Source organism: Apodemus sylvaticus, chromosome 23, assembly GCF_947179515.1.
Source record: "Apodemus sylvaticus chromosome 23, mApoSyl1.1, whole genome shotgun sequence".
Classification (NCBI taxonomy): Eukaryota; Metazoa; Chordata; class Mammalia; order Rodentia; family Muridae; genus Apodemus; species Apodemus sylvaticus.
In genome coordinates, this window is record NC_067494.1 from 51,349,203 (window position 1) to 51,365,475 (window position 16,273).

A 16,273-nucleotide genomic window follows, 5' to 3' on the forward strand; every position below is an offset into this window, starting at 1 on the left:
GAGTTGTTTTATTCTAATTTATCAATGACTCATCTTATCCAAAAACTGACCTAGTCACAGCCAAGAACACTTCCTTATTGATTGACGTATCACTAACCCTCTAGCCTTAAAAACATGTAAAAAGAAAACTTATATTTGGTAATTTTCCAAAACCTACTTAATTTGTGGCACCCCAAAGTGCTCTCAGCAGTGGATCTTATCTACTAAGCCTTAAACTGTTTTAATTTTGGAACAAGTAAAGCAGTCCATTAGCAACAGAGAGTCATATGTTTTCTTGGGAAATACCCTCAGTGGCATAGCTTAGTTTATCAAGTTGACAAAATTAATGCCCTGGCATTCTTCATGAGAGTATTTTGAAACATAATAATTCTAGGAGGAAAAAAAGAATAAACTTACTGGTAAAAGAGCTATAAATAAAGCATTTAACCATGTTGCCCTATTTACAGAGTACTGAACTGTTGTACAATATACTAACAGTACTCCAGCTCCAAATATAAACCCCATACCTAAGCCTTCTAGGTCATTTGTAGATTCAGGGAATATGAAATATTCATTTTAAGCTGACAAAAACATGAGCTTTCATTAATGTGATAGATAGTGTTAAGAGTAGGTTTATTAGTCAGGGTTCTCTAGAGTCACAGAACATATGGGTAGTCTCTAAATAGGGAATTTGTTGGTGACTTACAGTCTTCAGTCCAACTCCCCAACAATGGTCAGCAGCAGCTGTGGATGGAAGTCCAAGGATCTAGCAGTTGGTCAGTCCCACGAGGCAAGCAGGCAAAGAATAAGTGAATCTTCCTTCTTCCAATGTCCTTATGTAGGTCTCCAGCAGAGGGTGTGGCCCAGATTAAAGGCCACTGTGCTTCAAAATCTGCATGCCATGATCCAGGTCAGAAACTTGTATCTCTCAGCCTCCAGATGAGGATTATAGGTGAGCCTTCCAATTCTGGATTGTAGTTCATTCAGAATATAGTCAAGTTGACAACCAGGAATAGCCACTACAGTAGGTATGTAACTAAATGATCTGATCATAATAATATAGCATTGTTATTTCTTGATTAGATGAATATTCCTACCTAAATGGAGAAACTGCTAGTCTAAATGGAAACAAACAAAAGCCAAACAACTAGTGACTGTGATTGCAGTCCTTTTGCAATCCCGAGATATATCTGCCAAGAGATGAGGTCCAGAAGAGAACAGCCTTGAAAAGAAAGCCCATGAACTTAGTTATAGTACATCAATGATGTAAAAGAGCTTAATTTTTGAGTCTAGTCATTTCAATGATGTCCCAAGTGGATTTAAATTTTTCCTTTTTCTTCCATCAGATATCATTACATCTCAGGAGACTTTTTATAGTATCATATCTTTAGTGGAAAAGCTGAAATTATCACCACTTTAAAACTGATAATTAATGGATAATATAATCATTTTAATCTGTCTCCCAAAATGATCATAACTGTTAACTAACATACAACTGAGATAACTGGTCATTGTACTGAATTCTCTGTGAGGACATCATGAGGCACACTGAAATTAATTCAGCCCTTTTCAACTTCTTTAAGCCAGTGACTCTCAACCTGTGACTTGCAATCCCTTTGAGACCACTGGAAAATACAGATATTTACATTACAATTCATAACAGTAGCAAAAAATTACAGTTGTGAAGTAGCAACATAAATAGTTGTATCATTGGGTTCACCACAACAAGAGGAGCTATATTAAAGGGTCTCAGCATTAGAAAGGTTGAGAACTGCTTCAAGTCTATATACTTCTTTCTGTGTATTAAAAATACTTTCCAGGTGCACTTCTCTGCTACAGAGATTCTGGAGGGAAAAGGTTAGAAGTGTTATCTTACCCTTGTCTCTGTTCCAAATTGATTGCCTCCTTTAACTCTGCTCAAGAGGCACAAAGCTATTATAGGAAATTTTTTTTCTATGGAAAATGGCTACTCATCTTTCTTATTTATGCCTGCAATTATTACCTGATGTTTTTACTGAGATAAAACTCCTGTGAGAGCCAAATAGGGTAGGTCCCAGTGACTATACTCTGTCTGGCCACTGGGATAAAAGAGAAAGACAAAATGGTTGTCAGCAACTACATCTTAATAATACTCCACAGTAGCAAATAAATTCACCCAAGATAAAAGAGATTGGAGGTTAGAGCTATATTATGTCCTTAGACAACATCATAGCTTGAATGATGTAAATCTTTGCTTTCTCACAAAACAGGCAGAAGCTAGAGAACTTTAATAGTTTGACATCTACAAAGTTGTCTTGGAGTAGAAGTAATTGCAATGTCACTTGTTCATGTTTACAATTGTTGAAAACATTTTACAAGTAAGTTAGGTTAGGTAAAATATGCTAAATAATTACTAAATCAACTTGGGATTAGAAATGAAGTTATGGAACAAATTAAGTCTAAGCTAGAGAAAGAGGGATAAACGATTTAAAATGGATAAAAGGGCAAGTTTTTAAATTGAACACAAAGCTTAAATGCTCCCTTGAACTTCCTGTGTAGTGCAGTCCATTCATTGCTGTAGGGCTGGGCACAGGTCAGTAGTAGAGGAGGATGCTCTGACCTTTCCAGCATACTCATGAAATTGTTCTCATCATTCTAGACAAAAGAATAGTAGCAAGTTCACCTATATGAACAGTGCCAACCAGAGCATCCTCCAGTGAAGAATCTAAATGTTCCACGATGTACTGAAAACCAGTAAAGCCATGGAGAATTGTAATGCCTATTGACTATGACCCTATAAATATTTATTTGATTGAAGTCTCTAAATGATTATTTTGTTTTGTTTTGTTTTGGGGGGGTTGTTGTTGTTTTGTTGTTGTTTGTTTGTTTGTTTGTTTGTTTGAGACAGGGTTTCTCTGTGTATGCCTGGCTTTCCTGGTATTTGCTCAGTAGACCAGGCTGGACTCAAATTTAGAGATCTGCCTACCTCTGACTCCTGAGTGCTGGGATTAAAGAGAATTAAATCTATGTGTCATCACTGCCTAGTTGTATATGCTTCTTAACAGAGTCTAACATTTGAAAGCCTAAGGCACAAAGTGTTAATTTTTTTATTGATATATTTTTTATTTACATTGCAAATGATTTCCCCTTTTCTGGGTCCCCACTGCCTGCAAGTCCCATAAGACCTCTTCCGTCCCCTTATTCTTCCATCCACCCCTTCCCACTTCCCTGTTCTGGAATTCCCCTATACTCTTGCACTGAGTCTTTCCAGAACTAGGGGCCACTCCTCCATACTTTTTGGACATCATTTAATTTGTGGATTATGTCCTGGGTATTCAAAGTTTCTAGGCTAATATCCACTTATCAGTGAGTGCATACCATGATTGATCTTTTGAGACTGGGTTACCTCCCTTAGTATGATGTTCTCCAGATCCATCCATTTGTCTAAGAATTTAATGAATTCATTGTTTCTAATGGCTGAATAGTACTCCATTGTGTAAATATACCACATTTTTGTGTCCATTCCTCCGTTGAAGGACACCTAGGTTCTTTCCAGCTTCTGGCTATTATAAATAGGGCTGCTATGAACATAGTGGAGCATGTGTCCTTATTGCATGCTGAAGAATCCTCTGGGTATATGCCCAGGAGTGGTATAACAGGGTCCTCAGGAAGTTACGTGCCCAGTTTTCTGAGGAACCACCAGACTGATTTCCAAAGTGGTTGCACCATCTTGCAATCCCACCAGCAGTGGAGGAGTGTTCCTCTTTCTCCACATCCTCGCCAAAACCTGCTGTCTCCTGGCATTTGCACCCTCATATTTCTGTCTTTCTCTGGAGACCACATGGAGAAAGAGTCTTTTGCTTGTCAGTCAGGAGCCTTGAAGACTTATGTGTGTAAATGAATGACACTGAAAAAATGAATGAAAAGCCACAAAGAAAAATTATTTAAAAAATCACACTGAGCGAGGATGTGTTTAACAATTTTGAGAACACAAAATGGCTGTATAAAACACTAAGTTCATGTTGTGTAATCTGAGCACCTCAAATTCCTCATCCCTGCGTACATGAAATTCTATTTTGCACTTAATGTCTACAAACTATTAAGTGCAGAGGGACAGCAGTCTCAGGAGCGAGCATCTCAGATGCAGGGCACACCATCATCTGCACTGGGAGTGCAATGTGGTCTCCTGTGTGCTTCTGCTGTGGGAAGCAGAACAGAAACCCTCACATCTGCTCCCAACCTTCTCAGTTCCTCATTGTTCCCAGCCAGACACTTCTGCAGGATTCCTTCAGTAGTGGACGAGGACTACTGAAGATGTTCAAGAGGAGAATCTGCAGTTGGGAAGCCACCCCCCTTTTCTCACCACATAAGTCATCTTGCTGTCTGTGGATAGATCTCGGGGCACATGGTAGATGTTGAGAGTGGAATTGTACTTGCCAAGAAAAGTAACTGAGACTCTGACACTCCCCCATCCCCAGCCAGTAACTCAAAACTGCCCTTAGTTGGAAACAGAACCTTTTCAGTCAATAGGCTGGGTTGAAATTCTTGCAAAAACAGAAAACTTGAACACAAAGGCAGACAGACTATTTGAGAAGACCATGTGAAGGGACACAGAGATGTGGCCACTTGCAGAGGAGATCAGACAAGGCAGTCATTGGGGCAGGTCTGGGAACAGGTGACACTGTCAGCAACTGAACCCCCTTTCCCCCTCCCCCCAGTACTTAGGAAGAGTGAGCCAGCACCTGGCCCCTGGACTTCCAGTTTCCACAGCCCTGAGCAATAAAGCTATGAATTTTGAAGCCCCACAGCTTGTGGTACGTTGTTATGACTGCTTTAAAACAGTTGATGTGGTTATATATTTTCTTGTTCATTTAAGAGAATTCTGTAAGAACTAACAGGTTAATTGGAAGGAAGAACAAGGAGGCAGATGTAGGGAGAACAGTTAGAAAGTAGGGAAGGGGAAAATTGAACTGGTGAAAACATGTAAACAAATAATTGTATCCATTGCTGACAGAACTTTTTAGTTGTTTAGTTGAGTGGGAGGAGACTGACTCCATCTGCAGAGGGAGCTGGAGGGCATTCCCATGAGGAAAGGAAGTGGGACTGGGCGAAGTCTGGGTAATAGGGAGGCATTCTAGTCCTCTGAGCTACAAGCAGAATCGGCTTTGGATCAGCTAGTGGGTAGAGTGGTGAGCCACCATCTTGGTGGCTAAAGATTGGATGTGATAACCTCCCTCGAAAAGCAGGAAGAACTCTGTGCGAGTGCCTTGGTTGTACTAACACCTCACTATCACAGATATCAGGGATTCTAGAGAGAACAGTAAAATCATACTTTTTTCCTCTGTAGCTAAAAGAGGCAAGCAGGACGTCACCCCTGCTAGACTGGAGAAAGTGTACTATTGTGAAATCCTGAATCTGGCCAGAATTTGTCTTTCAGAAGACAAACTAGATAGAAGAGGGCCCTTGTAGGTCATAGAAATGATGACTGAGGGAAGGACAGTCTGGCCAGGTTTCACATTTAATAAGGTAACCACCTCATCAAGCTCTGCATGGAGTCAGCCCAAGAGGTCACAAGACCATTGGGAGACACCATGAAAATAACATGGAGAAAGGGGGCGTGGCATGATGCCTCCCAAGAAACTGTGAAGGGAGGCTGAGAAAGAGGCTGAAGTATGGTAGCCGCCTCCTGCATTGGAACACGTGCTTCTTATCCTGTCGACCTTTCAGCTCAAGATAAACACAGAGAATGGATGAGAACCACAAGGAGCAAGTGTGGAGCTGTCTATGGAAGGACTTTTTTAGTAGTGGGCAGGGCATCTTGCCTGTCTGGGTAGTGAGTTTCCTGTGAGACTTGCTCTAACAGGGGACAGGTTGTTAATTACACCCTGATGTTGCAGGGGTAATTCAAAGAAGCAGCAGTTGGATAGGGGGACCAGTTAAGTACTATGAAGTCTGGCTTTCCAATTAGGGGAAGACACATTGAGGTGAAATGCTGACTCAGCAGGGCTTAGCCATGGTAGATGAGGGAGCACCCTTCTATCAGAGGGAACTGCAAATATGGATCCTGGGACATTTGGATCCTTGCTCTGGGAATTGTGAAAAGACAAGAAGGGGAGTAATTAAAGTAAGGCTGTAGAGAGGGAGAAGGAGGAAAAGGAGGAGGAGGAGGAGGAGGAGGAGGAGGAGGAGGAGGAGGAAGAAGAAGAAAAAGAAGAAGAAGAAGAAGAAGAAGAAGAAGAAGAAGAAGAAGAAGAAGAAGAAGAAGAAGAAGAAGAAGAAGAAATTGGCTCACAATCATGATAGCTAAATCTAAACTGCAGGAAGAAAGAGAGAGGGGAGGAGACAGAGCAGAGAGAGAGAGAGAGAGAGAGAGAGAGAGAGAGAGAGATGGGGGCATAGAAAATTCCAGGATTTAGAAAATTCCAAAAGCCAGGAAGCCTTTGTGGGGTTGACCAGGGCCATACTGTCTGAGGAATTCATTGTTTCCCACTCCTTTAGATTTAAAATGTCTGTCTATGTGATGTTGATCATGGCTCCTCATCCTTGTGGAGATACAGAAATGACACACAGACATGAAGATGCAGGAATGATCTATAGGATCGAGGTTAATAGGCCATAGGGATGAATATGGTAAACCCTCTGCCCAGAGACGGAGGAGAGTCACTGGCAGTGTATCGCACCCCTCAGGGAACAGCAGGGACATTCAAAATTCCTGTAGTTGTTTACCTTAAATGAAACATCAAAATGTGTATCAAATGTTGATGCCACATAGGATGTTATTTCTCTTTGGGTGTTCTGGAATAATACAGCCTGATCCTATCAACACTATCTTGTATAGCTTTGAATTTTGTGCAGAAAAGTCTCAAAGTTAAAGTAGTATCTACTCCTAAGTGGTAATGTCATACAATTCTTAAAAGTCCACATTCGTGCAGAAGTGAAGATTATCCATGGGTTCAGTGATTAAGTGTAGGAATGGGATCCAAGCACCTAATGTACCTTCTAACTGGCTTTCCTAGTATTTGTGAGAGTGTCTGTGGAGGTCAGTCCCATGCTACATGCTGGGTCTCATAGATCAACAGCCCTCTGGTGTGTGTGTGTGTGTGTGTGTGTGTGTTTCAAAGTTGGCTTTTAAGCTACGAGTATTGTTGCCTTGTAATATCATTTCATTAGTCCAGTTAGTGAGCAAGCTTTATTTCTTGGATTAAAACCAAGCAAGTTCAGTATGGTGGCTCTATTGCACACAGTATATGTGTAGGTGGAGATCTTTTCTCAATCATATATCTATATCTATATATATGTATATATAGAGATATATATGTATGTATATGTGCGTGTTTGTGTGTGTTTATCTCATCCCCCTGATTACTGTACTTAAATCTCTGTCTAAACCTTTTATAATAAACTTCAACTGTCCTTTAAAAACAAAAAGCCAAATTCACATCAGGGATATATGAATAAGCCTCTTCACATTTGACTTATCTTGGATTATTAAACTATAATCATACATTTGCATAAATTTAGGAATTAGAAAATAATCTTTTCGTGTAGACTCTACTGCTCAGAAGCCGCTCCAAGGCCAGCGTACATGTTTCTTGCCCCTGAGAACTTAATGAGCTTCGCGTTTTCTCTGACTGCAGTCTCAGTGCAACTTGCTTTCCCCATTCGCTTGTTCTTTCCAGGCTAACGGACACAGGAGGTGCCTGAATCAATTTTATAAAACTACAATCGATATTTTGGGAAGCCTTGTGGCTGTTGTCTTTAATTAAAATCTTGAGATACGTTGCCGAGAGTATGATTTTATATGACAGAAAAACAGAAAGAAAAAGAAAAGAAAAGAAAGGAAAATACTTTTCTATTTTTTGTGACTCAGCTTGGCTTTTCTGAATTCCAGCGGTTATGGTTTAAACTTTAAATCAACAAAGAAAAATCCTTCCAGTGTTTTATGCTTTGTTATTTCTCAGAATCACATATATGTGCCTGTCAGGATTGCCAGGAGAAAGGATGTGGTTTACCCCTTTGGGGCTGATTTGGCTTTTCCAAACTCTGATCTTGGAGCTGCGGAGGTTTTAGTGCCCCTCGCCTTCAGGATCACCAGTCTCCAGGGACAAGCTTTGGGCCACTCAGGAGGGCTGACCCTGTACCCCCACCCCCAGCTCGGATCTGGCAAGCTGGAGCCAGGAGTGAACCCTTTCAGACTCCTGCCAGGTAGCCCTGTGCCCCATGGGAGCAACTCTCCTACCTGCGAGTCCCGAGGGAGGAGGCAAACAGCAGAAGCAGTGTGTGCAGCAGCAGCACCGCCGGCAGGGCCGGGTGGCCGGGCACGGGGTCCAGAGACCGTGCATGGGCTGTCAGCTCGGGTCACGTCTCGGGAACTCGGCGTGGCCTCCCCAGGGCTCCTCTCCAAGCGCAAGACCCGCGACAGTTGGACAGTTGGAGCCCAGAGTCCACTGTGCTCAACCGGCTCCCCCCGCAGGGGTCCGCGCCAGGGAGGCTGTCTGGGTTTCAGTTCCCAGTCCACAGGCTTCAAGGGGCGATGGAGGTCAGCGTGGATAAGGACTCAGCCCAGCACAGCAGAGTCTTATCAGCCGCTTCAAATGTCAGGTTTCATCCTGGAAGAAGAAGAAGCTGGAAGGCTGAAAAAGGTACCTATTTCTCAACATAGGGTTGGGTGTGCTGCCTTACCTTGGTCGCGATTTCCTCCCCACACCCCTGGGGACCACATCTGGCCTGGGTGCTTATTGACCACTTCCCTAAGACTCTCTCCTCTGCATTTGTACCCCGCCCTCCACCTGTTACAAATAACTCAATCTCACCAAGTTTCTCCTGTAACTACTGCCCATGCAAGTTGACTTTAAAAGTAGTCACATTCGTACAGACCTGCCTCTGGCTATACTTGATTTTCAGGAATGAGCATTTTTCTCCCATTCACTATGCAGTGTACAATCTAAAACCATAAATTAACAACTATAGGCATTTCAATTGACATGTTCGTCTACATGGTTCAAACTCCAAGGTTATTCACTTCATTTTCTTAAATGTAAGCAGCAAAGAAGAATACTGTTAAAGAAACATCTATTGAAAACCACTGAAACAAGAAGCTTTAACCTCTGTGGAGAGCCTTCTTGGGGTGCTGTGCTGCCTGGAAGGAACTTGACATTGACCAGGGACATGGGCTTCAGGCAGGAATCTGACATTTGGGCATTAGAGGGACGTAGGTTATGGCAGGAATGTTTAACTTAGAGTGGAACAAGAGAAGCAAGCTTCAGGTGAGATTCTGGCCTTGGACAAGGAAGCAGGCTCAGGTGTTTTGGTCATTCTGACAAATGGAAACAAGTGTCACAGAACTTTGCTTATTGCCTTGACAATTTTGTGTTTACTGTCTTGCTTGTTCTTCATTGTACTACTATTGATCTTAATTCCTGCATGTAATTAAATTGGTACAAAAATGGATTGAGAATTATTAAACCTGCCTTCAGTCTCAGAATTGACTGAGGTCATACTGCAGTTTTGTCTAATTGTCTCTTTCTTTTCAATCCTCACTCCTGCACTGGAGAACCTGTTGACTGAGTGAGCGGGCTTGGTCAGGTGACACCTTGTGAGAACCCTGTCAGAAACAGCAGGCCAGCTCCCCACAACCCAGAATGGGGGCTCAAAGCTGGACTGAAACTTTGCATTCTGCCCAGGACTGCCTGGGGGAGGATAAGGCCCATACAGAAGCAGCCTGCCTAGGTTGAGGCCAGAGAGGGAAGTGAATCAACAAAAAGACAAAGCCAGGAAACACCACAACTGCTTCAAGGTGGGCAGGACAGGGCCAAATTGCAGAGACAGCCTCCCTTCTCAAGGTGACCAAAAATTTTAAATGTTGCTTAGGGTAACCAGTCACAGTTGTCCAACTTAGGGGACCCCTGAACTCCCTACCAAAATGTTCATAAAAAGGGTAGTCTTAGTGAGCTCAGGATCTCCTGCCTGTGTGCTGAGGGAGCCCCGTGTACACTGGAACAATAAACCTCTTGCAGATTGTAGTGATTCTGGTTTCTGTGGCCTTATTGAGTGTGGCGGTGTCTTCCGACAGACTCTTACATATGATTCATTGCCCGGGAAGTTTCCCTCCTCAAGCCCCAGACGCAGTGTATGGGGAGGTTTACTCAAGCAAGGTAATGTGGGATACATGTCTGTCATTTTTGTCTGTGTGTTTGTGTTGTGTGCCTCTTTTTTTGTTTTTCTCCTAAAGGCCACATTTGGTCTGTAGTTTTGGTTTTGATATGTAGTTGCCAGAATGGCCGTCAGACTTGCCAGAATGCTGTGGCAATATTGGGGGACTGGGAGGGCCCTCGGGTCTCCCGCTGGGAGAAAGAATCCAATAGGGTTCTTCTCCATCTGGGCAAAGGGGGATTCTGCCTTTGGCCATCTGAGTCTGTTTTTGTAGTTGCCAGAATGGCAGGCAGAGGTGCTGGAATGCTGTGGGACTTTGGGGGACTGGGAGGATGTTCTGGTTTCCCACTGGGAGAAAGAATGTGGTAGGGTTCATCTCCATCTGGGCAAAGGGGGATTCTGCCCACAGCCATCTGAGTCTGTTTTTCTTTTGTGGTGGTTGCTGTGCGGTTGTTTTTTACTGTCTTAGTGTCCTCTGTTTTGTTTTTGGACTTGGACTGATGACTGTTTGAATCCATGGGACAGGCTGCTTCTACTCTGACTCTGACGAATCTTTAGGACTGGGTCTGCAAGTCACTCAGACCAAGGCCCACATATCATTGTCTGAGAGGACTTAGCCACCTTTCTGCCCTCCTGGGCCCATTGCTTCTTTTCCTCCACAGGACCTCTGCTGTTGGGGGACTTATGCTCTCCAGGAGACCCCCAAGGGACAGTCTTATCAGATCCTGATGCCGATCTCCTCCTTTTAGACCCTTCTCCCTACCCTCCTTCTTTGAATTCACAGAGGACACCACCGGCCCCTTCAGCCCCATCTTCTAAGGCTGGTTCTGGACCAGCTATGGGGACTGGAGTTGACAAGTTGCCCCCACCTCTGGCCCCTGCAGTGACATTTCCCCTCAGAGCATACATATGCCTCACAGCAAGAATGGCAACCGAGCTCTTATGGATTCCCTCTCTGCCACCCTGAGTGGAGCTACAACTCCCCTGAAGGTAATGGGATCCTTGTAAGTACAAGCAGTTACATATTTATACAAGTGTGCTTACTGCTCTGTGCATTGTCTGGCTTTGGTGCACCAATTTGCCAATTTGTGTCTGTCTCTCTTTCGTTCTTTGAATGTTTTATGTTTCATGTTTAAAAAAAATGGTAAAACTTCATCTGCTGGTGACCCGTTCAGTCTCAGTTTACATGGCAGGGGTTGATTTAAAGTGCCTCACCTACGTTAAACTTGGAGTAAAAAGCTGCTTTTAAAAGAGCCAGCAGCATCTCAAATTGTAGGGCAAATGGGTTGATGGTTATTTTTCCTAGAGAAATATCTACAATTGTGATTATGGGTTCAAAGTACTTTTTTCTCTTGAAATTACAGCTAGAAAATAATCGGTTTAATTTTATAGGATTCCTGTCATCACTTTATTTTTATGTCTAATTTGTCTTAAAGGTATAAGTTTTTGCATGTCTTGACTATAAAGTATTGGCTTATAAGATATTGGGCATGATTTAAAAGGTATAATGTTGGTAACAAAAAGTTAGTTTAAAACTGGTAACTCAGGGTTGGAGCCAGCAGGAGTGACCAAGACTGACAGGAATGCCAGCAGACGCTCTTTGCCACACCTCTCTCACTGAAGGGACAATCATGGAAGTCTCGAGACCAAAAAGCACTGTAAAGGCCCTGCCACTGTCCATTCAATCCTATTTATATTCCCTCAAAACATCATGTGTCCTCCAGGGGCCTTGCCTCAGCACATTAAGTCTGGCTTAGCAACACTCTCTGTAAGTCTGTATCAGCTGACGTCACTCTGCCAATTGGCCCAAGTCTGAGGAAGTGGCAAGAAGCTACCTGAACACCACCAGTAGGATTTTTGGTGCATTTCTCTCTATGGAGTCATGACAAATGGAGCTCAGCTAGGCAATGTAAGGTGAACCAATCCATGCATGTGTTTAGAGAAGAATCCTCTCTCATGCATCTTTTCATATGCTTGATTTAGCAAAGCTTCCTTTCACCTGTGTCTGCTTCAGACAACACTCCTTCCATGTCTGTTCCAGCAAAACACCGTCTACCACAACTGACTTTCCAAAGAAACCATGACTTCCTACTTCACTTATAGCTCTAAGTATATGGGGGCTTTCTAGGCCCAGTTCATTTGACATGATTTACTAAATAACCATGTGGCTGGCTGTAGAGGAAAATGTTGGGTGTGGTCTGCTTCTGGGAAGGTACCATGTGCTGGATATGGCCTCTGAACTATCAGTCTTCTGCAATAACCAATTTGATTGCGGTTTGAAACAAGGAACAAATATTTCATCAGGTCCTTAAAACATTCATTTTAGCATACTTTTATGATTTTGTCTTACAGCACATTATTAACACACCAGTATATTTATTGGAGAATGTTATAACTTTTCGTGGAGATGAGAAAGGGTGATTCTACATTAATGTTCCCTTTGCAAGGAATGGCAGTGAACACATATCATAAAGAGCTGATTACAGTAGCCTTCTCTACTATCTGTAAAGTTATTTGCCCTTTGCCAGTTAATTTTTATCTACATGGAAAACAGAGTTTTAAGTCCTCCTGTGTCAAGCTTAAGATGAGGTTACTATAAGATAAAACCAATTAATATATCCTAACAACCTTTGAAAATCATTGAGAATAAGCAAATTATCTTTATTTGATATTACTATCACTATTCGCAGCCTGAGCTGGAGCATCAGGTCTGGGGTGGTCCACTTCCAGAAGGTCTTGACAGCAGCAGCAGCCTCCCTCCTTTCTTTGGCAGGCAGGCTTATGGGTCTGGCTCCGAAGTCTCCATTCTCCTCTGATGTCAGGTACCTTGGGTCATCAGCCAGAGAAGCAAGAGCCATTGAGAGGAAGACCGAGAAAATGTAGACCTATCTGCTGATGGGAGGGGCTTCTTGCATGTGCTGGGGTGAGGAGAGGCCAATCAGTACAAAGCTGTAAAACCCAAGGAGAACGTGAGAGGCGTGGCAAAAGTATGTGGGGTGTAACAGCATCAAATCAGGAGGCACACAACATGAAGCTAAGTCATGTGGGAACAACCTTTCAGGCAGCCACATTGGCATCCAATTCACCTTTCACCTGAATGAGCTTCACTGAGGGAAATTCTGGCTCCCCATTCCCACTATATGTGTTTTTATATCACGGGAAAAACAGTAGTCAAAACTGTGGTAGATGGAAATGGACCTCCTAGTTAGATTCAGGGGATAATCTTATTCTTGGGTTACTTTGCTCTTATTTTCTCCCTGTTCTAGGAATTAAAGGACCAGCCCAACCTTAAAATCTCAAAAAGAGTCTTGTAAACAAATATGCTTTGTTCTGAAGTTTAGGGGGAACTACACTTCAGAGGTGTGCTGGTTAGATTTTTGTTAGAATGACATGAGCTACTATCACCTGGAACAGGAAAACTGCTGAAAAAATTTCCTTTGTCAGATTACCTGTGGGCAAGTTTGTGGGCCATTTTATTAATGATTGAAGTCGAGTGCCCAGGAACTTTACATAGGATCACCACTGTAGTTTGCATTGTATTTGATTTGGTAATCTCTGGGTACTGATCAGTGGGGAACATGGGGCAAAGAACCAGCTTTGATTAACAAGAGAGCAGGACATTAAAGGGAAACTTCGATGAGCCAGGACAATTGCTGCAACTCATCTTTGGCTGAGACACTTGACATGATTAAGAAGACAGAGGCATCACAGAGCTAAAATCTTCTCAAAAGCAATTCCTTGGTATATCTCAAGAGAAGTCTGTTTGAATGGTGACAAAGTCTGCTTCTCATGCTGGAAGTCAAACAAGATCATGTGTAAGAATTTCCCGGGTGGTATTGGTTTGGGCAGCCTGAAAGCTGAGGGGTCAAAGGGGAGGTAGAAAACAGCCCCAGCTTGGTGCTGTGAGAGGCCAGAAGAGTCCATTGTTGAAGGTGTAGCCTCATTACAGTGCAGCCCTGAACACACTGGAGATGCCAAGACTTCAGTGATAACCAACCATATCAATGATAGGTGTGGACCGATTCCATCTGACAGGAGAAGACAGGATGTGTGGGCTGTGGACAAAAGAAACCCAGAGGGGGTGTGGCCCAAAACCATTTGCATCTCAGAAGATCCAGAGTCCTGTGCTTGGGACACTGAGCTGAACCACAGGAACTGAGTTACACTAGTGGATTTTGGTATTGATTTGATTTGATGGTTTTCTGGTTCTACACTTCTGGAATAAGAAAGTATTGTACTTGTGTTTAATTGTAGGAGGGTCCACATCCCACACTATCTAGATAGAACTAGATTTAAGTCACTGTACTTCAAGAACCTAATCATGAACTGTCTATATGCAAATATTAGTAAAAAAAAATAGATTTAGCAAATATAAAAATGTACCTGAAAGATGCCTTGTACTTCTTGTCATCTTCGGGGTGTCCTCTCTTTTTTGGGGGCACACCTTCCTCCGGCTTGTTGTGTCAGGTGACATGCAGCAGCAGCATAGAGTCCTGATGCAATTCGAAATTCGTTTCTTCCATTTGGCCCATCCCTGAGGCTGCGGGGGTCTTGGAGTAAAAGGTCTCCTTCTTTCTGACTCACTTGGGGCCTTGTCGAACTGGGAGCTAGAGGAGAAGGTGTTATCGAGGGTTTCGATTACTTCCACGACAGTGTAAGTAGCGATGCAGATGCATGGGGCAGTCATTCTTCTTTGCTGACGACTGCCCATAGGGGGTGTCTTCTTGGGTGCAACAGGGGCATTTGTCTCCCCAGGACGTTGTCCAGTAGATGACACTCGTATTTTAAGGGAAGGTTCACTGGCCCTTCTCCTGGGAGGCAGAGGGTAAGTGCTAGGGTCTGTTGGTGAAGGGAAAGGTGTCACTCCTGGGTTAGTGACATCTCTTTGCACATAATTGCCATCATCCTGATTTGCCAGGCTTTTCAATAAATGGTATGTAGCCCTAGTTTCGTCAAACTCCTTGTGTTTTAAAGCTTCTCTTATGTCTTGGGAATGAAAGCCAATGCTTTCCATGGCCCCCATTATATCAGGGTCTGGGAATCTGGTGTCACTGTTGTAATGGAATGTCAAAGTCTTTCCCCCTTGCTGGAGCCATGGATGGCTTACGAGTTCTTGCGCATTTGGCCTCTGCCTTGGGTTGACAGTTAGCAGGAGGCTAATCATGCTCCTAATATCGTCTGAGAGATGATCCGGTGTACGGTATTTTCCATTCATCACCTTGTTGCTCAGTTCCGACAGGGTTCCTCCTCCAAATGGCAGGAATCCGGTGGTCATATAATATAAAATGACCCCCAAGGCCCACATATCTACTTTTGTGCCATCGTAGGGTAGGCCTCGGAAGATCTCTGGAGCAATGAACTGGAAGGCTCCACACAGCCTTTCCAGTTTTTGTCCAGGTAGGAATGTGTCTCCGAGGCTGAAATCAATAAGTGTAGCCTTTCCATCCTCACCTACTATGATATTGTCAGGCTTTATGTCCCTGTGCACCACACCTTTACCATGACAGTAGCCTATGGCACTGAGCAGCTGAACAAATATGCCCCTAGCTTCATCTTCTTTCAGGCATCCAGCGTCCCGGACTCGTTTAAGTAGCTCTTCTCCTCTGGCAACTTCCATAATTAAGTAAGTTGTATGTTCTGTCTCAATTATTTGCACAAGCGAGACGATGTTTGGGTGACTGAGCATTTTCATAATGTCCGCTTCGGGCACTGTTGGGTCCGACCACCTCTCCCTCAAAAGAGCCTTGACAGCAACTGGGGCTCCTGTAAGGCGGTGGGAGCACAGCCTCACATCGGAAGTGCCACCCTGGCCCAAGGTCTTCAACACCGTGTACTGCCTGGTGAACACCTCCTCCTCGAACATGGTGACCACAGTGTCGGACTCTGAGGACTCCGAGTCACTATCCGAATACATAGTTCGTAGCAGTGCTACTGCCAAAGGCAGTGAGGCCTGGGGAGAAAGGAAAGGAGATATAAAGAAACTTACAGAGACATGAGGGATGAGAGTAACAAAATCAGTGGGATCCAAAGTAAAAATAAAAGACAAAGAGAAAACCACTGAAACAAGAAGCTTTAACCTAGACCCACGATGACACAGGCAGAGGAACCCAGTCTTGATCCCTAAACCACGACTAGCTCACAATCTAGTAAAATAGACAGACAA

At 43.4% G+C, this 16,273-nt stretch overlaps 2 protein-coding genes across 10 annotated transcripts in view; one reads left to right on the forward strand and one right to left on the reverse strand.

The window, feature by feature from the left end:
- Positions 1 to 16,273, forward strand: part of LOC127673655 (zinc finger protein 431-like) — an 826,992-nt gene that overhangs the window by 133,939 nt on the left and 676,780 nt on the right. The gene's annotated exons all lie outside the window — the stretch shown is intronic.
- LOC127673660 (sperm motility kinase Z-like) lies at positions 12,751 to 16,045 on the reverse strand. Its single transcript, XM_052169448.1, has 2 exons — positions 14,494 to 16,045; positions 12,751 to 13,059 (listed from the first exon to the last, which is right to left on the reverse strand). The coding sequence occupies exons 1-2, from the start codon at positions 16,022 to 16,024 to the stop codon at positions 13,049 to 13,051; spliced, it is 1,542 nt and encodes a 513-aa protein (XP_052025408.1). The 5' UTR covers positions 16,025 to 16,045; the 3' UTR covers positions 12,751 to 13,048.

Bases quoted from the DNA above. Each gene is read 5' to 3' on its own strand.
- LOC127673660 (XM_052169448.1), bottom strand. From the start codon at position 16,024: ATGTATTCGGATAGTGACTCGGAGTCCTCAGAGTCCGACACTGTGGTC.